Source organism: Lissotriton helveticus, chromosome 10 (assembly GCF_964261635.1).
Source record: "Lissotriton helveticus chromosome 10, aLisHel1.1, whole genome shotgun sequence".
NCBI classification, from domain to species: Eukaryota; Metazoa; Chordata; class Amphibia; order Caudata; family Salamandridae; genus Lissotriton; species Lissotriton helveticus.
The window spans coordinates 159,805,178-159,830,833 of NC_136071.1; the positions used below are offsets into that span (position 1 = coordinate 159,805,178).

The following is a 25,656-nucleotide window of genomic DNA, read 5'->3' on the forward strand; positions in this document are numbered from 1 at the left end:
CTGATGGTGAACCTGAGTGGATGGAGTTCATGACCTTGCGTGTCTCGTCGTCGTTGACGTTGGTCCAGGAGGTCAGGCGGTTGGTGCGGGTGGTGTTCGCAGGGGGGGGTGGAGTCTGGCGTGGTCGGGGTACACTTGGTGTTGAAGCTGTCGTGGATGTCAGCGATCTTGCGGTGGAAGAAGGTGACCAGTGAGTTGCACAGTTCTTGTGATGGTGGGATGTTGTTGGCGCTGGGGTTGGAGAGTTCCTTCACGATGCTGAAGAGCTCTTTGCTGTCGTGTGCGTTGTTATCTAGGCGTGTTTTGAAGGAAAATCTCTTGGCTAGTCTGATGAGGTGGTGATGTCTGCGGGTGGCATTCTTATGCACTATGTGGCTGTCCAGTTTACGGTCCTGCAGCCATTTCTGCTCCAGATTCCGGCATGCACGTTTGGAGGTCTGGAGCTCATCGGTGAACCAGGTGGCTTTCTTGCTGGTGCGGCTGTTGGAGGGTTTCTTGAGCGAGGCGAGGGTGTTGGCGCAGTCGTCGATCCACTGTCTGAGGTTGCGGGCGGCGGCGTCTGGGTCGGTGGGGTCGGTGGGTGGGTTCTGGGCGAGGGTGGTCATCAGCTGGTCTGAGGTGACTTTGTTCCAGCCGAGGCGTGGCAGCTGTCGGCTGAGGTGGTGCCTGGTGGGTTTCTTGAAGGTGAAATGGATGCAGCGGTGGTCCGTCCAGTGGAGTTCGGCGGTGTGGTTGAAGGCAACGTGGGTGCTCGTGAAGACGGGGTCAAGCGTGTGGCCTGCGACGTGAGTGGGTGCGGTGACGAGTTGTCTGAGGCCGAGGTTGGCGAGGTTGTGGATAAGGGTGGAGGAGTTTGCATCGTTGTTGCTCTTGAGGTGGAAATTCAGATCCCCGAGGAGGATGTAGTCCGTGGAGGTGAGTGCTTGTGTGCTGGTGAGGTCGACGATGTGGTCGCTGAACTGTGCCCCGGATCCAGGGGGTCTATAGACGAGTGTTCCTATATGGGTGGTGTTGCGGTCCGTGTGGATCCTGAAGTGAAGTATACATTTGATAGCCTGTGTCATGTGTTCCACTTAGAAATAGATACATAATCTACAATATTACTAAATATTACTTGACTGCGTGATATTATTGTTCACACTGTTTAGTTTACGAGTTTCAACAGGTGAACTTTTATTAATTAAGATATTCGTTGTAATAGCCTACTGACTACTGGCTATGTGACCTTCCACCTTTGTTTAAATTTCTGCCTGTGGATTCGTCACCTATAATTCACCTATAATTTTAGTGCATGATGTTTTATTTTAATTTACAGTGCTATATTATAGCATTTGAGTATGTGACTTTCCACCTTTGTTGATATTATTGCCTGTGGATTTGTTACCTATATTTAAGTGCATGATGTTTTATTTTAATTTACAGTGCTATGATATAGCATTTGAGTATGTGACCTTCCACCTTTGATTAAATTATTACTGTGGATTAGTCACCTACATGATTCCTACATGTTATTTAATTTCCAGTACTTTGTTCATAAGTTTCTGCATAGGAATTGTTCTTAAGTTAGGTATGTGCTGTGGTAGCTATTAGCTACAATTTTCTATAGGTGTTTTTAACTTTCACATGGTACCTGTGAGTGACATCACACCTACTTACTACTTACTGTCTGTGGATTTATTTTATTAGAAGTACCTTCTGGTGATTTCCATTCTTTCTCTTGTCTGTTTAAATGGTTGACGTTCTCTGCGTTCCATCTCCATGCTAGTCTGGCCAACTAGTATGTCCTGCTGGTAATGTAGAGGTACATTTCTTGTATTCTTTCTACATTTTTTAATGCAAGATTTATGTTTATTGAAACTATAGTTTGACGTTTTACATTTCCTTATGACCATTCTTTATTTGCTTTGTAAAGGGGGAAGAGGTGGTCATGTGTCATGTCAATCTTTATTAATTAATTTATTGCATTCCTTTATAGATTTACTAGCAGCCAGTCCCGACGTTGTCCGGGTATGAAATAGAATGTGTGTAATGTGTGTATTTGGAAAGGGCAACTTATTTTAAAACAACATTTTTTGTTTCATTAGAATAGGGACGGAGAAGGGCCAGCTGCAGCCCTGGTTGATGTTAGCAGGCGCGTGTAATTGGTGTAGTGATCCGCCGCCTGAGCCCGGCTACAGCCCTGGTTGATGTTAGCAGGCGCGTGTAATGTCGTTGAATGAGAGAGTTATCAGCCGCGGGTAAGAGTTCAGTGACAGCGAGTAGGAAAGGCTGCAGTAATTATCCCCGCGGACACGCTCATTTGCGTGTTCCCCCGCTTGAGGCCCAGATGCAGGCCTGTTTGATGTTAGCAGGCGCGTGTTCCCCCACTTGAGGCCCAGCTGCAGCCCTGGTTGATGTTGTCAGGCACATGTAATTAGTGTACTGATCCGCCGCCTGAGCTCGGCTAGAGCCCTGGTTGATGGTAGCAGGCGCATCTAATTTTGTTGAATGAGAGAGTTCAGTAACAGTACGCAGGAGAGGCTGCAGTAATGTTACTTACCAGGCCTCCAGCTGAACGCGTTTGTCATGCCCCCAGCACACGGCCACAGCAGACGATCTTCTGATTCATGTACGACCCACATGGCATGAAGGGCGGAACGTAGCACACGCCCCCTGCGTTTCTCACGCCCCCAGCGTGCCCCTTGATGCGGCGTAATTGCGTTCACATGGCATGAAGGCCGGACGCACGCCCCCAGCGTTCCCCTTGATGCTGCGCAGCTACGTAATTGGCGCTTGTATGTATGACTCACATGGCATGAAGGGCGGACACATGCCCCCAGCGTTTGTCACGCCCCCAGCATTTGTCACGGCCCCCGCACACGCCCACAGCCCATGATGTGATGGCCGTACCACACGCCCCCAGCATTAGTCACGCCCCCAGCCCACGCCCACAGCACAATGCAGACACGCCCACAAGGGACTACTTTGCTGGCACGGTTCTTTTACCTTTTAAATGTATATGGTGTCCTACCGTACAATTGTATGTCGTGCACTGTATGATTGTGATGAACACCACTGTTTCTTGAAAGTTAATAAAAATAATTTAAAAAAAAATAATTATGTATATGGTGGCCGTCTGCATAGCCTATGTCCTTCTGCTGCAACTGCCCTTTCCAACGCTGTGTTGGGTGTTGTGATTGGTGCTGTGGATACTGAGATTACCCGCCTCAAAGGTTTGGGCTCTCTCTTTATAATATTAGTATGGATTACAAGTTTCAGTTTTGCTATTACTTGCTCACTACTTGTATTTTTCATTTGTTTCTGTTCCTTAAAGGGGGAAGGTGTGTTGTATCATGGTTTGAGTGCAATGCATCTTCCCTGCTGCTCAGTCAGTGTGGATGAACAGTAGAATGTTGGTATGTGTGATGTGATGATAGAATGTTGGGGATGCCTGGTGGATGAATGTCGGTTAAGAGATTGGGCTGAGCAGCAAGGGAGCTGCTCCTGGTGGGGCTTTTATGAGTCTATGATTCTGACTTATACTTCATCAATAAACCTACTTAATCATCATACCTCGGCTACATTATGCTACTTATTTCACAATGTTAGTGCCTGTTATTGTCAAAAGTTATGTTAACTTAGATGGTAATACCTGATGTAGAAATAGCTATATCGGGTCGCGCTAACGCAGTTTTTAGTATGGTGGTAATACCTGACAATTTTGCTATTGCTTATTACCCATAAACAGGTGAATTCATAATCGAGCCTCAATGTTTCTGTCTGTGAAAGTCTAGAACTCTAGATACACTGTTAGAGCTTTTTTTCTTTAAAGATGACGTAACAATTAATGGGGTCAGGCCCTGCTGTGCCTCGTGGTAAAATAGTTTCTTTATAAGAACGAAGAAAAACACAGAAAAGGCTAACAGAAGGCCGATGTGGTGTCATATTACAGCAGTCAAAATTTCAGCCTACAGATGTACTTTGATCAGGAGTGGCTCCTCCATTGAGCAGAGGAGCGTCGCCCCACTTAAAATTGCCCCAAACCCCATGAAAAATAAAATGGTAATTTATTACCATTTTATTTTTTATCCCCATCCTGAGCCAAGCATCAGGATGAGGTTGTGTCGCTGCTGAGTGACAACAGCAGGGAGGGGGGTGGGCTGTCTAGGCACTTATGTTTAAAGTACGCATTTCTTTTTGGCGCCGTTTTGAGATGGCCAGCCTCGCGTGCACATTTTAAACATCTCTAACCCAGCTGTCTTAGGACAGCTGGGTTAGAATAGGCACAGGCCTCCAGGGGGCTGTGGAGCTCTGAGTTAGGACGCTCCCTCCAATCAGGGCACTGCTCTCACAGCATGGGAGCAGTGCCCTGATTGGTCAAGGGGGTTCCGCCCCCCTTTCCCCCTAGATGCAGGCGCTACTGATGACCATAATATTGACTTCCACGATATTATCACAGTGGACTTAGTAACAGTACACTTATCTTGACTCTTACACTTATCTTGATAAAGTCAATATTATGGCCATGTTATATATGAAGGTCGATATTTCAACAGTGATGAGACATACAACCGCAAGGGCATATGACAAATAACAAAGAACGGCAGTCAGTAAGCAGCCATTTTGTGGAATTCTGAGTAATACTGTACTGATACAATGTGCCAGAGGAGAAATAGACGACACACCACAATCTAAAGCCAATAGTATAGTATAACGATTAACAATACCTGGTCTCGCTCCTTTTCTACTTCTTCCAGCTGTATCATGATGGTGGTCATACGGTGCTTGTACATTTCACAGTCTTTGACTAGCGTTGAGCACTTCAACTCCAGGTCCTCCTTCTCCTCCAAATACTGGAAAAGGGTGTAAATGATCAATGAGACGCCTATACGATGGAAGATATCCCTGTCCAGTTGTTTAAAATCACCTCTTATTTTCTTTTCAGTAATAACTATTGTAAATTACAACATCATGGTGGCCCTGACAGTGCAAAACAAGACAGATGCAGTACATGGCTATAACAAACAAGCTAGCATTTTTCTATAAGGAATCAAATTGGGAGGGTGTCCTGAGAAGTAGAAAAAGGTATGTGGATGATGTCATTGCACCTCGCTAGAACTACCGAACAAAGAACCGGCCAAAAATTGGACCACACTGTAAGGAACACACACGCGTACACATTACGAAAAAGAAGAGAGATTGATACCTAGATGGATCTATAAATAAGTGACAAGAAAGACCATGAGCTTCTGTTGGCTAGATCAACATAGTGTTTAGATATAGGGTAACATTGAGGAAATCATCCCTGAATGGGGTCTCATAAACTGGCAGTCAGTATAGAACTACCAGAATGAAAGAACTGGTGTGGATCCTTTAGGGCAAGGATAATAATTGAAATGCTGTACCAGATGTGCCACTAATTCTGGCAGATTGAACTATCAGTGATGTGTGTCACTAAACCGGGGAGGTTAGACAAAAAGAAAAAAAAGAAGACTTACCTGCTGGTCGCCGGTCGTCAACCACGTCTCTCCCTGTTTTTCTGGCTCCCAGCAGCACCCAGGCTCCGCTAGTCAGTCACAATGCTGCTGTCACCAGCATCACAGCAGCTTCGTGATTGGTCTGGGCTGCCTGGTTCAGCACTCAGGCAGGGAGTGGGAGCTTGTGCATGTTCTCCACTGAGGCTGTGCAATACAGTCGGGTGGAGAACATGCTAAGTGTGCATGACGGTTTGACCATCCAAACCGGCATGCGCTCTTATGGTGCACCAACCACACCTCCTCCCTCTGACATGAGCCCAGCACGCCGACCCTAACCTAGCTTCAAGCTCCATACTAAAAATAAAATGATAATAACATTCTGTTATTATCATATTATTTTTCCTTTGCACTGCTCAGAGAGCAGTGGGGCGACGCTCCTCCACCTTAGCGGAGGAGCTGCCGCTGTCTGGATTGTTGCTTGTGCTCTAACTGTGTCAACCGAACTACAGCTGTATTTGTTCTGGTAATACGGTCATGGGCGGCTCCTCCACTAAGGCAGAGGAGTTTCACCCCCCCCGCCAGCTGCTTCAAAAATTGAAGAATAAAATAAAAATAAACCAAGTTTATTATAATTTTATTTTTCTCTCCTGGGCGAGTCTTGGTTGAGGGCCATTGGAGTGGGGTTGAGGAGGCAGTCAAGGATGGAGAGTGGTGAGCACTATGATTCAGTGAACATGATGGTTTTGCCGGCCAAAGTGTAATGGGCACTGAAGCTCTCTCAAACCCCAGCTGCATTGCTGGGTTGGAGACAGCAGTCACAGGCTCCCAGTCTCCCTGGGAGAACAAATCGTGGTCGCTCAGACCGATCCTGATGCTGGGCCTTTAACACTGGAGCAGGCCTTTAATGGCCGGTAGAGCCTGCCAGGTCAGGCTCTAGGGCTATATTAGAACAATGGAATGTTGGGAGCTCTATTAAAAAAAATTGAGCGCTCCGGGTTTCTACTTCTAAGCGCCAGAGCGCCAACATTCCAATTTTTGTTCATATCTTTTGCAGTGAACAAAAGGCCTCACAGGATCCCTGAGGATTTTGGTTTACAAATTAAAATATTCTGCCCTTTAGTGGCGGAATGTTCTAATAGTCTTAGAGTCCTCTATGGCATTCTCTACTGGCCATTAAAGGCCTGCTCCCTTGATAAAGGCCCTTACCTTCGGCTCAGGCCTATAATGCTGTGGTAGGCCTATAATAGGCCGGTAGGGCCCACTATGGCAGGCTCTAAGGATATAGTAAAACACCTCCACCCTCAAAGCTACATTCTCATTCCTTCTATTTTGGCTCATACTATTCTCACTCTTGATTTCTCCTTTCCATCTGCTTCACCATTAAGCACTTTAAGGCAGCCTTAGAGTGGCATAAAGCACTTTAAAGGGCCCGTTGCTCTTTTTCTACCAACATCGTCAATGCATTCATATTAGTTGGAAGTGCATCTCTAAAATGCACACAGCCCTGCCAATTTTACCAGGTCCCTCCTCCAAACGGGGCTTTTTCTTTGATTTCTGGGAATTGTAGTCTTGTTTATTCCATCACAAAACAGTACTCCTGGTCCAAGAATTCGAAGGAAATAACATGGACTGGAGCACCACATCAAGCATGGACCAGGGACACATGGCACCTGTGCACCAAAACTGCACATTATGATGCCCTTAACCCTCACCATAAAAGATGCCACACCCATGCCTGGCCTTCTTGCAAGATTGATGGTGTGTACATATACAAAACAGGATTGCTTGCAGTAGTCCCTTAGTCAAACATCAGGGGCCTCATTTATGAAGGCCTTGCGCCACCGGTGCGTCACTTTTTCCCATGTTAAAAGTGACGCACCGGCGGCGCAAGGCCTTCATAAATAAGGCCCCAGTTACTTCTCCAGTGTGAGCTAGAACATTACTCTTTCGATCCTTTTATATATCGAATTTTGAACAGTCTACCAGTGCTTTTGCGATATTTTGTTTTTTGCACTCAACGTGTTATTTTGCATCGCCTGCTGGCTCTGTTCTCGAACTTCACGCTGTGGCCATTAGACTCCCTCAGAGTGAATTGCTACCTTGCTGCCCCTGACTTTTAGGCCCATGGTGTCCTCTGCAGCTCCCTCCCACTCACCAGCTCCGGTGGGAGCATTGGGGCCGAGTGCTTTTCAAGCCTGATTACAGTTTGTTTCTAGCTTGCTAAAAGCCCTTCATGGGGTCACCGAGCTCTGCACGGGACAAACATCATGCTAAAACAGGTCTGTGGAAGGATGCACCCGCAGCAGCGATCAATGTGCAGCCTGTGTGTCACAGGGTACAATGTGCAGGGTTTAATCAGAGAACAACATAATAAGTAAAACCGACTGGTGCAAAAAAATTACATCTGCTGTTGTTTTTGGAGTTTCATGTAGAGATGAAATGCTGCCCTTCGGCTTCTTCACAGGGCTTCAGACACTAAGCAGCAGGGGGCACTGAAATCAAATGGTCCACAAAAATAAAATACAGTTAATCCCACTAGGAGCTACTAAGCAAAACTTGGAAGTGATGGACTTTGGGGAAACACAATAAATTCAAATCACAAGACAGAAGTGGTGCAGATCAAAACAACTTTTACTTGAAATAGTTCCCAACTTGTGACACATGCCACTGGAGTATTCTTAAAGTACAAAAGCTCATTATACTATTCAGAGAATTATGTAAACTCAACACTCAGCTTCTGAAACAAGTGTGTACCATGTAGGACATCGATTTAAACTCTAACAGGACTAAAATAGTATTTAATTCTTCCAAGGTCGGTATGCCGAGTGCAATTCAGGCAAGAAATGGTAATAATAATACAAAATTATACAAAATTAAACGCAGTATTTGTAAAGAGCGAACTAATCACCCCTAAGGGTCTCAAGGCACTGGGGGCCGTCAGGAAGATTAAGCGAGCTATTGCCCAGAGTCACATAGTGCTGGGCTGAGCTACCACCAGCACCGGGGATCGAACCGTGAGCCCGGTGCTTCGGAGTCAGCCGTCCTGGCCACTGCGCCACACCTCTCTCATGTTGTGAAAATCACTACAAAATATAAAAAAAAGACCTTGCAAGTACCACATTAAAAGGCAAAATATTATATACTACCATTGTTAAGAAAACATCTGGGGCTGTGTTGCATACTGTACTTCTGGGGCCAGGTGGGTATTTGCTAGGGCTGGGCGACGTTTGCTGGATTTTTCTCTGCGGAAGTCTGCCAAATGCCGTAAAAAATCCACCACACTCTGTGGAGTTTCACTCCATGTCACGAATGCCCGCATTGAGAATTCTTACCGAGAGGAGGTCTAGTGTGCGGTTTTTTTCTTGTGAGGGCTTGCCAACTAGACGTTACTCTGCACTGCGTCACTTTGCTGAGCTTTTGGGAACTCCGCACGGAGTGGGCAAAACTCAGCAAACTCCACCAATAGAGCGGAATTCTTTGCCCACCCTTAGTATTTGCACCCGCTTTTTGTGGTCTAAAGTTACTTTGGTATTACAGAAGGTGCAGCAGATGCACATTCAGTCTTTTCTGTATAATGATCACCCAACACAAAAAAATTCACAAGCACCATCCCAAGGCAACATAAACTCATTTGCATGGAAGCACAGCCCATTTACCTTTGCACCCGAGCTGTGTTATAGAGGCAGGCGCAGGGCCAAGAAGCTGTCAAGATGCACTCTGAGGGCCTCATTTATGAGAAATGACGCATCGCTGGGTGAAAGCAGCGATGCGTCACTTCTCAGTGCGCACTCCTTGCGTCATGATTGATGCGTCATATTTATAATATGATGCATCATGTCGCAAGGAGTTATAGATACGTCAGTATTTCTGATGTATCTGTAGGCGCAAAAGTGACGCATTACTGGAGTGTGTCACAAAAGTGACGCAACTCCAGCAATGTGTACTTTCACATGGGCAAGTCCCATGTTGTTAGTGCCTGCGTCAGTCTTACGCCTGCCATGATGCAGGCTTAAGATTATGACGCATTAGCGGCCAAGAAATGTCACTTTCATGACCCTTTCTTGCGCCAAAACGCCCCCCTTGCATACATCATACCTGGCGCAGGTATAATGTGGCGCAGGGGTTTACAAAGTGACGCATCTACCTAGATGCCATGGCTTGGTAGTTCGGGCTGGACTGTTCCGATGAGGCACAGGGTCAAGACTGATTTGCATATGGGCATGTCTGAACTGGGGTGGCGTGGTGAGCACAATAACGATGGATTAAACCCAGATTTGTAGCTGGGGGGAATGTTTTGCCAATGTGCAACATTCCGTCCATCATCTTGTGTGTTTTGCTATCCAAACATGAAATACCTTAATTTGAAGATATTAAGCAATATCTTAATTGAAATAGCTAAGGCTTTCATTTTTTTATTTTACAAAAATGGCTTGTGAAAAACCCTGTCTATGCTTCAAAATGGTGACAACCTTGTTTTATATGTTTCTAATTAACTTCTTTCTATTAGGAAGCAGTATTTTATATGTATTTGCACTTGCTCTTTCAAATTATAGCTAAAAAATAAGTCATTAGTGTAAGAGCTGTTGGTGGGGCTGGTCCCAAAAAGTACCTGTCTTGGAGGGGAAATTATATTTAATTTTTTTATGTAAGTGTGTGTGTTTGTATTTATATGATATTTGTTTTGTGCAATGTATGTTGCTTTTTTGTTCCTAGAGATCGAAATAAAGCTTTACAATCATGAAGATATTAAGATACACAAGAGGGGTGACTAACAGGGGAGACTGGTTCAGGCACAGTCAGATTTGAAGACCAATGGATGCTCAATAGAAAGCAAGTGCAGGAGGGATGTGCAGCAATAGGCCCTGATAGAGGTAAAGGTTTTAAAAGGTATTAATTTACAGAGTCCTTGCCTGCATAGGCCGCAGTTGGAGGCTGAGCTAAAGAAATGACCTGTGCTCAGGTCTGACGTCAACATTCTGCAGTCCTTAAATTAAAACTAATTGTATTTTTGGCAGTCTGAATGCGAAACCATTTGCATCAATGAGCTCTTCAACGATGAAAGTGTCCTGCAGCTTGTATCCGTCCTTTCACCTTTAAACAGCAAAATGCATCACAAAGGTTTTAATAAGAACTTCGTCCGACAGGCCTAGTCTTGCAGGGCTGCATCCAGGGGAATACACGCTTTATCTTATTAAAAATGTAAGAGATATTCACTTTATTACTATAAATAGAAAGGATGCGTCCAAGTCTGTGACCTTTTTCTATGGCGCCTGTTGCAAGTCATTGCTCACTGTTGGGGTTACCATGAGTGTCAAACCTGCCGAAACGTATCGGGGGAAAATGCCCAGTAATTACTGGGACATCTGAATGTGGCACGGAAGGCGTCGAATTTGCATGTTATTCCCCATTATTGGGGCCAAACTCGCGATTGAGTGTTATTTTTTGCACCCTAAAGATTTTGAGAGTGTTTGGGGTTTATTGTTCCCCATTAATACTGGTCCAAAACACCAGGTACCTTATTATGCAAAGTGCCCCGGGGTGCAACAAGCATTTGCACATGCCTTGCACGCCCCCGGTATTACAGAAGGGGCCACAGACACTTGTACGGCTCCTTCTGTAATATAAATAGTGCTGGAGCACATATAGCTCCAGCGCGACCATCAGGTGCGTAGCTTCAGGTGGGCCATTTAAGGTGTTAAACCCACCACCCTAATAAATGCATTTTCTGATTAATAGTTGGGTGCAGGTGCTTTCAGTTGGGTACTGTGAGATTCCAGTTGGATTTCACCAGCAATTCTTTAAAAACACGCACTCTCTCCCTCTCTGTTTTGAAAGTCTCTTTTAGTACTCCTACTAATTTGCATTCCTCTCCCTCATCTCTGCCCCTTAGGTTTCTTTCATGTACTCTACTTGTTCTATAATGTATTTAAACATTATATGCCAGAATGATTGTCGGAAAATATGAAGGTCACACCCACTCAATCTTACTGAACAAGCTATGGCCCTGGCTATCATCAGAGGGTATTCCCTCATTTACATGTGGGAAGTGGCAGCATGCCAATGAGGGAATGTCTTTGGCTCTGCGCCCTTATAAAGATGTGGGTGCAGAGGCAAAGAAGCTATCAGGAGGTGCACTGACGGTGTGCACCTAAAAGGTGTCGCACTTTCAGTAAGCCCCCTGATGGCAGCCCTTTGAAGAGAGTGAAGGGGTCCTATGGACTCCTAGACATTCCATTGCAGGCGAGTGCAGTCACTCACTGCAACCTCCTGGTAGGATCTCTCAACCCTCTTTAATGTGCAGGCGGGTTGCCACCTGTACAGTGAAACACGGAGCGGCTGCTTCAAAACCACTCCCCATTTCACTGGAATCTGCTGCCTTCAGGGCAGCACAACTTCATGGCTGCTCTGGTGGCAAAGTATTCAATGGTGCAATCTCCTTTTTTGCACAGGGCACACCTTTTGAAAGGTGTGCCTGCTGCAAGCGATGAAAATGCGCTACATAGTGTAATATGACCCCAGGTCACTCATATTGAGGTCATTGGTGGAAAGCATTGGATGTTTTGCATAAATGTGGACGGATGCTTCAGAATTGTAACTGTGGGCTCAGGCATGCTTGTGGGAATAAAAATATTTAGGTTGATTTTTGTTTTATTAAGATTTGACTCTGTGTGGTAACGGTTAATACAGAAAGGGGAGAATAATTGTGTTTTAAAATTTTGATGAATTTATGCTTATACCCATTTGAGCGGAAGAGCGTTGCCCCACTTAATTGCCCCAGAAATGCTCCAGCAGAAGTGAATTCATTACCATTTTACATTCCGTCAACCTGTCCTGAACCGAGTGTCAGGACGGGGCGGGGTCTGCTGAGTGGCAGCGGTGGTGGGTTGGTTGACTGTGCACAAGTTTAGAGTTGCATGTCCCTTTGGCCGGCCATCTTGCGATGGCCAGCCTCACATGCACACTATAAACCTCTCAACTCAGCTGCCTTAGGCAGCTGTGTTTAGAGCCTACACAAGCCTCCAGTGTGTTCAGGAATGGCGAGAGAGGCCGCTCCCTCCAATCTTGGCACTGCTCTCATGCAGCACCAAGATGGTTTTAGCCGCGCTGGACGTGATGTCAGGAGAAGACGACAACGGGAGCGAGGAGGGTGTGTCTCCGGAACGCATGGTAAATACCTTTTTTCAATTTATTTATTTTGTGTATTTAATTGTAATTATGTATTTTTTAGTGTATTAACCCTGTTTCCTGCCCCTCCAATTGCCGTACTTTCCAACCGCCACTGGTGATGGAATATATTGCATGGTAATCAGTTATACTCTGGCATGGATCTGTGTAGGGTGTTATTTGAATGGACGCGTGAGTACTGCTGTAGAAAGAGATCTGGTGTTCCCTTAAAGAATTGAGGTTGCCACTCTCATTTTCCCACACCCACCCACTCTGTGCTGTACAGTACACTACAGAGAGACAGGAGGTCTTCCTATTGGGTGGAACAAGGGCTAAAAGCGTGTTGAGGATTTTTACAATGAAACTAGGCTCAATATCTTGGCTGATACAGGATTATGTGGTAAACCCCTAATTCTGCAGAAGTGCCACAACTGCACAATGGTATGATTTAAGTGGTACTTAGGATGCTATTTACAAAGACAACATGTGAATGAATGACCATAATTTTTATTTTACGCTTTAAGTTAAGATGTGTACACATGAAGAGCATACATGCAAAAATACACATTAGAACCAAAGGACAAATTGGACTAATTAAAAAAAGCCTCCTACGAAGAGAGCATCACCACTGTCACTTTGACATGACTGAAGGGGGACAATGTGAATTGTCATTTAATGCCACAGCATCAGTCTTATACATTGACGCAAAAAACACATGAAGCCTTTTCAGTAGGGCTTGTAAATGACCCAATATCCCCAAGAACACAATGTTCCACTCCTTGGCTTTCCTTTTACATCCATTGTAATCTAGTACTTTAGTCAGGTTTTTTTTCAAGTACCGGAAACACCCCTGAGTTTAGCAGAATACATTAGGTGGTTGAATCAAAGGCAGGCCTGCAGCAATGAGTCACTTCTGACAGGGCGCCCTCTAGTAACCTTCCTTTATGGACCCTTTTGTGCTGGTTAATGGTGATTTCACATGGACCAGCATGGCACGGTGCACTTTCCCAGGGCCTGTAAAGAATGTGTTTTCGTAACTTGAAGGAAGTTATTACACTAGAATGGCCTTCCAGGTCTTCACATATACAGTTAGAACACCAAAACGTGCATGGTGGACTGGTATCCCTCACTGCCCCCACTCCGGTGTTATGGAAAAATAAGCAAATAAGGCCACAGAAAACAGGATTATGATTTAGTGTGCAGGGGACGTTTAGTCACACTTGTTTGCACTCAGGAAAAGTAAATCTATGGCAAAGGAGCAGAACATACATACCTAAGAAGTGGCTGGATTCAGGATTCAAGAAGGCTTCTGGGTCCTAACAACCAGACAAACACACCCACACACATTCGAGTTCTGAACTGAAAATAGATTATTGCGTCTCTGCCTGATCAGCATGAAGTATTTGCATGAGAAAACTTTTGTGGCTGTGCAGATCATCAGAAAAAAGTGCTAAATTGGCAAATATAATAATTTCAAGACAAAGCAAGGTTATGGGAAGGGTTGCTCAATAAAGTGTTGTTGTAAAGATTCTATATAGGGACAATTTTGCGGTTTTGTGGTTAGGGAACTTCATTTTCAACACTGCGAGTGGATTTCACAAGTCACAATTGCACAACAGGGGATGTGAAAATGACAACTTCTATATTCTCCCGCGGCATAATTATAAATTGGAAGCATTTGAGCGAGAATATTCCAGAATGTATTACTATATAAATGACTAGCAGCCCGTCCCGACCTTGTCCGGGAGCAATCAGGCTTCCCCGCCCCCCGCCCGCCCCGACATTGTCCAGCAGCCCGGGCCCCCGCCCGCCCCGTCCCCCGCCTGCCCAGACCCCCGCCTGCCCCGACATTGTCCGTGGGTCACCCGGAGCCTTACCTCAGCCGCCGCTCCTCCCCCGCGCTCCTCAGTTCACCGCTCCGCCGCTCCTCGCCGCTCATCACCGCTCCTCCCGCCTGTCCGCCGGTCCTCACCGCCTGTCCGCCGCTCGTCACCGCTCCTCCCCCGCGCCATGTCTGCCGCTCCTGGACGCCGCTCCTCCCCGCGCTCCTGACGTCAGCACGCAGGTCGCGGCCGGCGCTACTTCGAAGGGACTACTTTTTTTTTTCAGGTACATTTTTTTAAATAACGCATATTTTTATAGTTTATATAGCCTATGTCCATCTGCACACCCTGACGATTACAATGATGTATCGGGTGTGTGGATTGGCGCGGTGGTTCCCGAGTTTACCCGCCTCAAAGGTTCAAAGTTCTTGCTTTATAATAGTAGTATAGATATAGATAAGATAATATGCTTTACTTGCATCACATTAACACACGTGTAATGATAGTGTCAACCGTACACTCCTTCATCTGTTCAGCGTGGATCCATCTGTAAGGGCGTCGGGGCTCTCACTCCCACTTTTTTAAAGCATCATGAGTTTCTGACAGACTGAGAAAAGGACAGCCTCCTGATACTCATGTGAGGATCAGGCAGCCAGGTGCTTTACATGTAATAATGTGAAGGTTGCTGGCACCCTAAGCCAGGGTTTGCAGGGCTGAACATCTCACTGAATCATCAGCCACAAAAAAAGCTTTGCCAGTTTACCCTCAAACTCATGATGAGGGCGAGATTCACCGATTGAGTCCGCCCTGTGAGCTTCAGGTTTGAATCCTGAATTGCCCAGGGCAATCAATGGTGCCTCAAACCACCCTTTCCTAACCTCTTGCACAGTAGGAGGGATCAACAAATCGCACAAACCCATTCAAGTTTATCGGGAGTTAGGGAAGGTTCTTCTCTCATTGCCTGAGGTTAGCCAATGAGAGGAGGCGTTGGGATCTTCAGTTCTTTTATCTCCCCAGAGTCCCAAGCTCCTTCCTGGGCCATTGTCTTTCTCCCTCCCGCCACCCAGTGGTCCTGAATTCACTGCCACAGCCCGATAAGTTCTTTATTGAATGTTTGGGTGCATCTGCGCATATATTAATATGTGTGTATTTGCGCATGTGTGTTGTCAATGGGCCAGTGTGTATTTGTGAATGGGCTGGTCTGAGTGTGTGTGCACATGTGTGTGTGTGAATGGATGATTGTGTGTGCACAAGTGTGTGCTTGTGAATGAATGGCTGGATGTCAGTTTGTGTGAGGATGTGAGCTTGTGAATGAATGGCTGGATCTGATTACATTCATGTGGAAGTGCTTGTGAATGGATAGTATGTATAAGCTGTGGATTGGTGGAAGGAAGTGTGGGCCCTTCCGGCTACTTCTCCAAATAACCAGCCGCCACAGCATGTTTGTACTTTGTGTGCGCTCATCTGAATTCACAAGTGCTATAGAGGAATTATGCACAATTGTTGACTACCACTGTTTTCCAGCAACAAATGACATTCTGAAACCTTGTTACGAAAACTTTTTTCTTAAACTCCAAACAGACCAGTTTTTGCAGTACAAATGAACTTTGGCCACAATATGTCAAAATGATGTGAAATCTGCTCTGCCATTTTAGTTAGAGAATTTCTGGACATTATTTTCAAGTTTCCAATCATTCTATGGTCGTGTTACTGTATTGTACTGAAATTGTACATAGCACTTGATATCCCTGAAGTGCCAGAGAAACGCATTTATGGACGGGTGGCACTGTACCCTGTGGGAGTGCTTTGGCTAGGACAGCATGTCGATCATGTGCCTACATTGAGGTTCCGTGATAATTGTAAGTGATGTTTTCGACTCGCACGAATATGGTCGAGTCTGGTATCTAAGAACCGCAAATGACGAGTTTAGTAAGTATGCGCAGTTTCACTGTGCTAACTTAAACCGTTCGTTTGATATGTGGGTTTTTCATCTGTACCCACGGGTTCCATCTTAGATACGGCATCCATTTTGTCTCTTGCCCTCAAGTAGCCAGCGAACGGACACTGTCCGCTTCGTTACCCTGGGACTCTCAAGATATTTGTGGAAGACACATGTTCTTTGTAAATACCTTTTACGATGAGGGGGATGATACTGTAAGGCAGATGGCCCCGCTTGAGGCTCATCTTGCCGTGCCGGTTTATTGTCTCAGCCGTGCATCTCATTAGGCACGTCCCTTTGATGCCTGTATCTCGTGTTTCCCGATACCTCCCCTTTTACACCCTTTTCGTTCTCCCCACTGTCTCCATCTTCCTCTGCACCTGTCTTTGTCCCTATTTCGATCTGTTTTACTGCCGATTGGAATTCACTAATGTTGGGAAGATGGGTTTTTACAGTTGGGAACCGCCAAATGTTTCCGCACTTATGTTCCGGACCTTATGTGTACCAAAGTGACCAAAGCGACCCCTCTGAGGGATAATTATGGGAACCAGGTTGTAAACTTTTGTGTACCATGTTGTCCTATGAGTAAATTCTGTATAAAAGGAGCGCTCCACAGAACCAATTTGAAGCAGTCTCCCCAAGTTGCACGTGTTGTACTTGTTGTGACTTCTGTGTTCCCTGCAGTAAATAAACCTTGAATCTTTGACGCCGAAGGAAGTGTCCCATGTCTCTGTAGTTTGTGCGCCGAAACAGGTATCCCATGAAGGTTATAGGTGTTGTTCCCTGGCACCGCTGGTACTGTTAAAAAGTCCAGTCCTTCAGTTGGCGCCCAACGTGGGGCGACTTCAGTGGTACCGGTCCGGTCCAAAGCCTGATGATCGTGAGGAACTTCGTGTGAAATCTCCGAGGGAAGGTGCACCCCGCTTCATCGATCCTGTTGTCGAAATAAGTGGCCCGAAGTTTTTCCCTGCGAAGATTCCCGCCTCCTGACGGCTGCGACGGACCGATGCCCTGACTGTCGACCTGTCTTCGACGCCCGGCGTAGACCTTATGTACAAGCGAGACGATAGACGGGCCTTCCTGGTGACGCCATTGAAGTTTTGAGTTAAGTATTTGTGGGTCGCTCCCAGTCCTTAGTGGTTGTTCTAGCTTCTTGAAAGCTTTGTGGTTAGCCTCTAAGGCTTTGTGGTAATAGCTCACTGAGCTTTGTAATAGCCTCCTCAGGCTTTGTGGTTAGCTCTCCGAGCTTTGTGATAGCCTTAAGGCTTTGTTGTATTGCATGGTTCCATTGCATTTGTGGTTCTTAGTATTGGTTCTTAGTATTATTTGACAGTTGCAATTGCCAAAAACCGAGGGTTTTGACTTACACGAGGTTTCATTGCTTCGGTAATCCTTGAAGTTTGATACTAGGTTAGTGTGCACGATGCCTAGCCATAGTGATTTGTTTCGTATTTTCAAATGTTGCGCAATGGATTCCCGGTTGGAGGACTCGTGTCCGATACCTCCAGTTGGAACTCCGATACATGATCTTTATAGTCGACATGGGGTGGGTCCTATAATATATAATGATTACTGGGTCCGCTATACAAAGAAAGACGGTGACCTTAGATGGCCACCACATGGAACTTTTGAACTTTCGATTTTAGATAATCTTGAGGCTAAATTATTTTTAAAGAAAGCTAGGCCAGCTATGTTTGATTCCTTTCGGATATGGCGTAAAGAGGCCAAGCAGAAAGAAATCAAACAACTTAAAAAGAATCAAAAGCAAGAGTTCGTTCCTGTAATGCAAGCTATAAAAGAATGTAGACAAGACAAAGAAGAAAAAGATATGGAGATCGCTACTAGATTGCATCACATGAAAATAGATAAATGTTACCCAGTTTTACCGAATAATCTAGAAAAGAAAGAAGAAGATTTGAAGGAGGATTCCTTGCTGTCATATTTGATGAAATCACCACCTCCTTATGTACAGGGTGCTACTGCTCCTGTAGTTGCTCCTGTAGTACCTCCTGTTGTTCCTCTTGTTGCTCCAGCGGCTGCGGGCCAGCCCGCTGTTAACCCTACGTTTGTTTCACCACCCGTTCTTGTTCCTACTGCTCCTGTACCTGTACCTTCGCAGACTGTTGTTTCTGCTACTCCAACTATTTTGTCCGTTCCTACTATGCCTTCCTTCACCTCCAGTGTTGTTGCCCCTGTTTTTCTTTCTCCTTCTGTTCGTAAGCGTGTTCCTAACTCTGTTGCTACCCTTTATTCACCTCTTTCTGGTCTGTTATTTTCGTCTGATTCATCTGAAACTCCTCAGAGACGGAGTCAGATCCCTAGTGGTAGGGAGAAAGAGACGTTAGTAACAATGGCACATAGGTGGATAAGACATCCTGCTAATTACACTCCACGTGTAGTCTTTGATACGTTTTCTCAGTTTAATGAGCCTACGCAGAGATTCGTATTTGAGGAGATGTGTAACTTTTTGAGAGAAGAATGGTATAATGATGATGTAGATGATGTACCGTCCGACATAATTGAACTTCAAAGTCACTTTTCAAATGGTATGATTATAGGAGACGATGTACGACGTGCCGTGGAACGCTTATTAGCATTCAGACCCACAGCACATTCTCGGGTATCATTAGATGATACCACTGAGAACTGGAAAGCGGTTCCTGGTCAGTATCCTATGAGAGAAGTCCCGCCACTGTGGGTGCCAGGAGATCCGCAAGCTAACCCTGCGGTTTTACCGCATTTTCGAAGGGTGTGGATACATCTTCCATGGAAACGATCAGAAGTTTTGCAAGTGAAGCAATCCTTACCCGATCCGCGTAAAAATCCGGCTGGTTATTATAAAGAGTTATCACAACTGATAGAAGCTTCTATTATGAACCTTACCGACATCGACATGTTGTTTGGCAATGTGGTACCGCAACCAGTTTGGGCTAAAATCCGTCAAGCCGATCACGCAGTTGAATTAGGGGGTGATTGGGCTGCACTGCTAGCAGCTGATGCATTACAAGTCGGTGGGGCCAAGCCTGAACAGCTGATTTTGGATTTGCCTCAGAAAATCATTACGCTCATGAAAACTCTCATGCCAGCGATGAAGGTGAACTGGGATAAGTTATCAGCTTGTAAGCAAAAGAAAGACGAGAGTGTCTCAGATTTCTTTACAAGGTTTGAGGAAGCGTTTGTCGACCACAGCGGCCAGGACATGGGCGCTGAGGGAGGCCAGCGGTTATTCGTTGACAAATTCGTGTCAAATTTGCTGCCTGAGCTATGCAACAAATTAAAGAATTCAGAAAGTGCGTGGGCAGTTTCAACCCCTGCGCAAATATTAGCAACGGCTCAGTATTATGAGAATAGGGAAAAGGAAGAAAGTGATCGTGTAGAAAAGAAAACGAAAGAACTCAAAACGAAGGTTTTGTTGCAGCAAGCATACCCTCCACGATCAAACCAAAATGATTCACAACAGCAGTATCGACCACGAGCACAGCTCGATAGGACACAGCCGCGCTCTGACAATTTTGATTCCAGATCTTCACTTGGGTATAATCAGTGCGCATATTGTAGGAAAGAAAGACACCTAAAATATGATTGTCTTGCTTTACGAGACCGTCTGAATGGTGTGTCGACACGTGGAAACCGTGGTGGTGCTCCTCAACAGGCACCACGTGGTAGAGGTCGTAGTTCATCCCACAATCAGAGTGATCGTTATCAAAATCAATCAGACGCAAATAATTACTTTGATCAGCGAAATGCGGGGTCAGTTCGATCTGCACAGTATAATGCTGATGATTATTATGTAGAGCACAAGACTGTTGTAAATGACCATTACTAGGACAGCCAACGACAAAGAGAGGGAGTAGTGTCAGTTCCGGTCGATCAGAGTGGGCCTTACGTTGCAGTGGCTACATCGGGTGTAGTTGAGCCTTTTCTGTTAGACACTGGTGCGACGAAAAGTTCCATCATGCATTCAAAACTCCCTGGCGCACCTTTGTCTGGCTTAACGAATGTCTCCGTTGGATTCTCTGGCGCCCCTGTTAGTAACCCAGTCTCTAATCCTTTGCCTCTTATGATTGGACCTCGCGAGCTAACCGCTCCACTGATTCTGTCTACAGGTTGTGGTGAAAATCTTTTGGGCCTGGATTTGTTGAAACGATTATATGCAACATTGTATTGTTCCCCCGAAGGAGTGGAGCTTACATTGGGACGGAGAGTGATCTCTCCCATGTATTTATCGGTTGATAAATTCCCACCGGAATTGAGTTCCCTCCCTGCGTCTCTATGGGCCACAGGTCCAAATGACGTGGGCCTGTTAGATATTCCACCCTATGTGATTCAATTGAAACCAAATGCGCGATTACCGCGTTTACCTCAATATCGTATTTCTCTTGAGGGCGAACGAGCGCTGTTAGCAATCGTTCATGATCTCATCGGAAAGGGTGTTGTTGAAGAAACTCGTGGAAATGTATGTAATAGCCCTGTATTGCCAATTTTGAAACGAACTGACCCAACTAAACCTCCTGTGTACCGTTTTGTAATAGATTTAAGAGAGGTTAATAAAATAGTGGTTCCACAATTTCCCGTGGTCCCTGACATTACGGCTTTATTAACAATGATTCCGGCATCTGCCTCCTGGTTCACAGTGATCGATTTAAAGAATGCTTTCTTTAGCATCCCGATTGCAGAGGAAAGCAGAGACCTATTCGGATTCTCATTAGGAGGTCGCAGTTTTAGGCTAAAACGCGCTCCACAGGGCTACTGTGAGAGTCCGTCAATTTATAGCCAAGCACTTAAAGGTCAGCTTGATGCCTTTGTATTACCAACGGGTGCAGCTTTGATTCAATACGTGGATGATCTTTTAGTGGCAGCTGATACAGAAGCCATTTGCAAAACGGCTACAGTATCATTATTGCACTATCTACATGACTTGCACCACAAGGTGTCGCCTTCAAAGCTACAGTATTGTTGTCAAGAAGTTACCTATCTAGGTCACTTATTGTCAAAAGAAGGGAGAAGGTTGACCCCAGAGAGAATTGCAGCGATTTCCCGAATGACTGTGCCAAAAACCCAAAGAGATGTTCGCGCCTTTTTAGGTATTACGTCCTACTGCAGACAATGGATTCCAAATTTTTCATTGTTGGCGAAACCATTGATAGCTCTTACATGCAAAGATGTTCCATCCCCAGTACCTTGGTCTGAAGAATGTCAGAAAAGTTTTTCTGAATTGCGTGATGCGTTGTGTTCGGCTCCTGTGTTGGGTACCCCTGACTACAGTAAGCCGTTTACACTATACGTTCACGAGAGGGATGGTTGCGCGTTGAGTGTTTTGACACAACCTTTTGGTGGTAAGCAACGCCCATGTGCCTATTTTTCTTCGACTTTAGACCCAGTAGCTAGAGCCTTGCCAAGTTGCTTAAGGGCAACAGCGGCAGCTGCGGCGTCCATTCGACAGTCCGCAGGTCTAGTCATGGATAATATGCTCACGGTAATGGTTCCGCATGCAGTCGACACTCTATTGAACCGAACGAAAACTCAACATCTGACAAGTGCAAGATTGTCTGGATATGAGTTGACGTTGCTGGCCAGTCATATACGGATAAAACGATGTAATGTGTTGAATCCAGCAACATTGCTGCCGATCGACACAGAATCAAGTGGTGAAGCAGTACATGACTGCTATCTCAAAACTGAAGAAGAAACCAAGGGTCGTATTGACCTAAGAGATACTCCATTGACAGATCCCGATGGTACTTTATATGTGGATGGTTCCTGTTTTAAGTTACCGAATGGTGATGTAACAACTGCGTATGCTGTAGTTACATTGAGAACGATTGTGGAAAACGCAAGGTTAAGTCAGAATTCGGCTCAGGCTGCTGAGTTAATTGCTTTGACGAGAGCGTGTGTGTTGTCTAAAGATAAACGGGTGAATGTGTTTACAGATAGCCAGTACGCGTTTGGTGTGGCACATAGTTTTGGACGACTGTGGAGAGAGAGAGGATTCCTTACGTCACATGGTACGAAGATTCAACATGGCCAGCTTGTAAATGATCTTTTGGATGCACTTACGTTGCCTAAGCAAGTGGCGATTGTTAAATGTAGTGCACATCGTAAGGTGACGGATGATGTTGGTCGTGGTAATGCGTTTGCGGATGAGACTGCTAAGGAGACTGCCCGGAACCTTAGCACTCGAATGTATGTGACGAGTTCGGTTAGGTGGCCTGCAGAATCAAGTATGTGTGAAAACACTATCGAGAGTGTGAAAGCAATTCAGAATGAGGCCACCGAGACTGAAAAGGCGAAGTGGAAAGAAAGTAAGGGAAAGTTGGATGCGAATGGTTGTTGGATTGACTTATCGGAACAGAAAAGATGGATGTTGCCTGATGCGTATGTGCTGGCTGTTGTGACTATGGCACATGGGTTAGCACATATTAGCGCGAAAGGTATCTGTAAATTGCTGTTTCCTGTGTGGAAGAATGATGGTATTACGAAATGTGCTGAACGCTTGGTTAAGAATTGTATGGTGTGTTTGATGCACAATCCTGGTAAGGGCACTCCCACTCCACCTGGCCATTTTGCCCCTCCTACGTACCCTTTCGAAGTTATCCAGTTGGACTTTATCCACATGGAGAGATGTAATAATTTGAAGTATGTGCTGGTTGTGGTGTGTGCATTTTCTAGGTGGATTGAGGCCTACCCCCTTAAGGATAATACGGCTTTATCCACGGCAAAAATTTTACTCAAAGAGTATTTTTCCCGCTACGGAATGCCTCGGGTTGTGTGGTCAGACAACGGAAGTGAGTTTGTTGGGAGCGTGATGAAGAGTGTGTGTCGCGGGTTAGGGATTGTACAGAAATTCCATAGTGCCAATCATCCTCAGTCAGCTGGTTTGGTTGAAGGGTACAATGGCACCCTTAAACTAAAACTAGCAAAGATTCAGGCTACGACAGGTCTTTCATGGCCTGACGCTTTACCCTTAGCATTGCTGTCAACAAGGGCAACTGTACACTCCCGAGTAGGGCTCAGTCCCTATGAAATAGTGTTCGGTCGTCCTGCCAATGTTTGGGGGGTCCCTAGACCAGGTGCCTTTTGTGATCTTGAGTATCCAATGTTGATCGATTATCTTCATGACTTGACTGCTAAACTGAGGTTAATTCACCAACAGGTTCACGAAGCATTGCCGACACAGACGGAGGGTCCAGGCCACCAGCTCCAGCCCGGAGATTGGGTGGTAACACGAAATTTTTCGCGCAAGAACAATTTGGATCCCAGTTTCACTGGACCCTATCAGGTCCTCCTTGCCACGAGAACTGCAGTTCGTCTCGAGGGGCGGAAGAATTGGGTGCATGCCACCCATACCAAGAAAGTCCCCATTCCGTTGCCAGCAGACTCGTGGGTGAGGAAAGGCATTGCATCAACTGAAACCGAAGGATTGTCAGCGTTTGTACCTTTCAGCGACGCACAACCTGTCGGAGAATCCTCAGTGCAGCAAAAAGGCATTGTTGAACACTTATCATCAGAAGACTCCAGACCAGAACATTCAGCTGATCAACAGGGCGTTGTCCCTTCGACGAATCTTTTGTTTAACGAACAGACACGTCCTGGGAAAACCCGATATTTTTTGCGATCCAGCACTAAAGACTAATAAAAAACCCCGTTCTGTCCCTTGACAAGTGCATTATCCCGTTTTCCATGATCAGTTTGAACACTCATACTATTGTAATTATTTTGTACATATTCATTGAGCTTCGTTCCTTACACTTTTTGTTTCCACAGCTGAGAGACATTGTTTTCACATATATATATATATTTGTGAAATAAAGGCCGTAGGGCCGCGCGTGTACTTCCTTCTGGTTAGTAGGTCTTGACGCTAGGTTAAAGACCGTCGGTTCCTGGGAACTCCTAGGAATTGACTATTGCTACACAGAACGAAGTGCGTCAAGAAACGTTGCGGACGGTCATAGGGAATGGCATTTTCAAAGCTGATGGACTTGGAAAGAGCTCAAGCACAAAGATTCAAGCTGCAGCAACTCAGTCGTACCAAATGTTTTGTGTTCCAAATATTCGTACTGTTTGTGACTGTTTCTGCGTTATTGGCGGGTGGAGTATATTACACGATGTCTTACTTCTTGCCTTCTAGCATACCTACTCCTACCCCTGACCTTAAACTCACCTCCACTGTTTCTCCTCATTCTATTCACATTTTACCTGAACACGAGCAGGCTAGACGTGCAGAATTCCGCAACAATTCCTTTATTCAGCTCCTTCATCAGCATCAGTTAGTGGTTAACACTACTAATTGTTGGGTGTGTGGGTTGATGCCGCATACTACGGATAAGGGAATTCCATATCTGGTGTTACCGTATAGCTCCCAAGGGTCTGCTCGAGCATTTCAAACAATGTTTCAAAGCGCACTGGGTTTCCACCCCATTCGAGAACCACGTTCCCCCTACTCTGGTCCTACCTCGTACCAAAAATCTTTGTCTATAGCAATAGAGGAATTAGATAGCGATATCTATGATCCCTCGCTAATCCCTGAAGAAGAGGTACAAGCCTATAGGGTCCTAAGTAGAGGCGAATATAGTGTGTTCACTGGTGAAAAACAGCTTAAAAGCTCGCCTCCGATATGGGTCGTACCCCACATTGGCAATTTTTGTTTAATAGGTCGCGGCCGTAGATCGAAAGCCCGACTTGGAGAGAGTGCTTGCACTGAAAATTATATTTTGCCAATGGTCTCGTCCCCTGTGTTTTTGGCTGCCAAGGGTACATACTTTATTTGTCATGATCGTGCATATGCATGGTTGCCCTCTGACTTCATGGGCTCATGTTTTATCGCAAACTTGTTGCCTCCGACGTTTACTGTAGATGCAGATTATCACAAAACTAGAGTTGTGAGAGGCGTAATTAGCGAAGAGGATACTGCCGGTCAAGAGGCAGGAGACTTTTTCAAGGGTTTCCTCCCATTTTGGGGACCTATGGTTAATAGTAGGAACCTGAGACAGTTGACTCGAGTGGTAGAATCGACAGCTAATATTACTGCCAGTGCCCTTGGTAATATCACCACAGAACTTCAGGCGGATAGACTTATGACGTTACAAAACCGTATGGTTTTAGACGTGATCTTAGCAGATCGAGGTGGGGTATGTAAGGTGATCCATTCGAGCTGCTGTATTTTCATTCCTGATAACGCTCCAACTGTCTATCAAGCCATCTCGAAGTTGCATAAGATCTCCGAATCCATACACGTGGATGTAGGGGATTGGACGCTACTTGGATGGTTTTGGGG

At 45.5% G+C, this 25,656-nt stretch overlaps 1 protein-coding gene across 5 annotated transcripts in view; it reads right to left on the bottom strand.

Moving 5' to 3' along the window:
* CARD11 (caspase recruitment domain family member 11) overlaps positions 1–25,656 on the bottom strand; it is a 1,114,500-nt gene that overhangs the window by 294,111 nt on the left and 794,733 nt on the right. For all 5 annotated transcript variants that reach the window (XM_078664998.1, XM_078664996.1, XM_078664999.1 and 2 more), the window contains exon 7: positions 4,707–4,832. In XM_078664998.1, the coding sequence (XP_078521124.1) occupies positions 4,707–4,832 (126 nt within the window). The remainder of the gene's footprint in view (positions 1–4,706; positions 4,833–25,656) is intronic.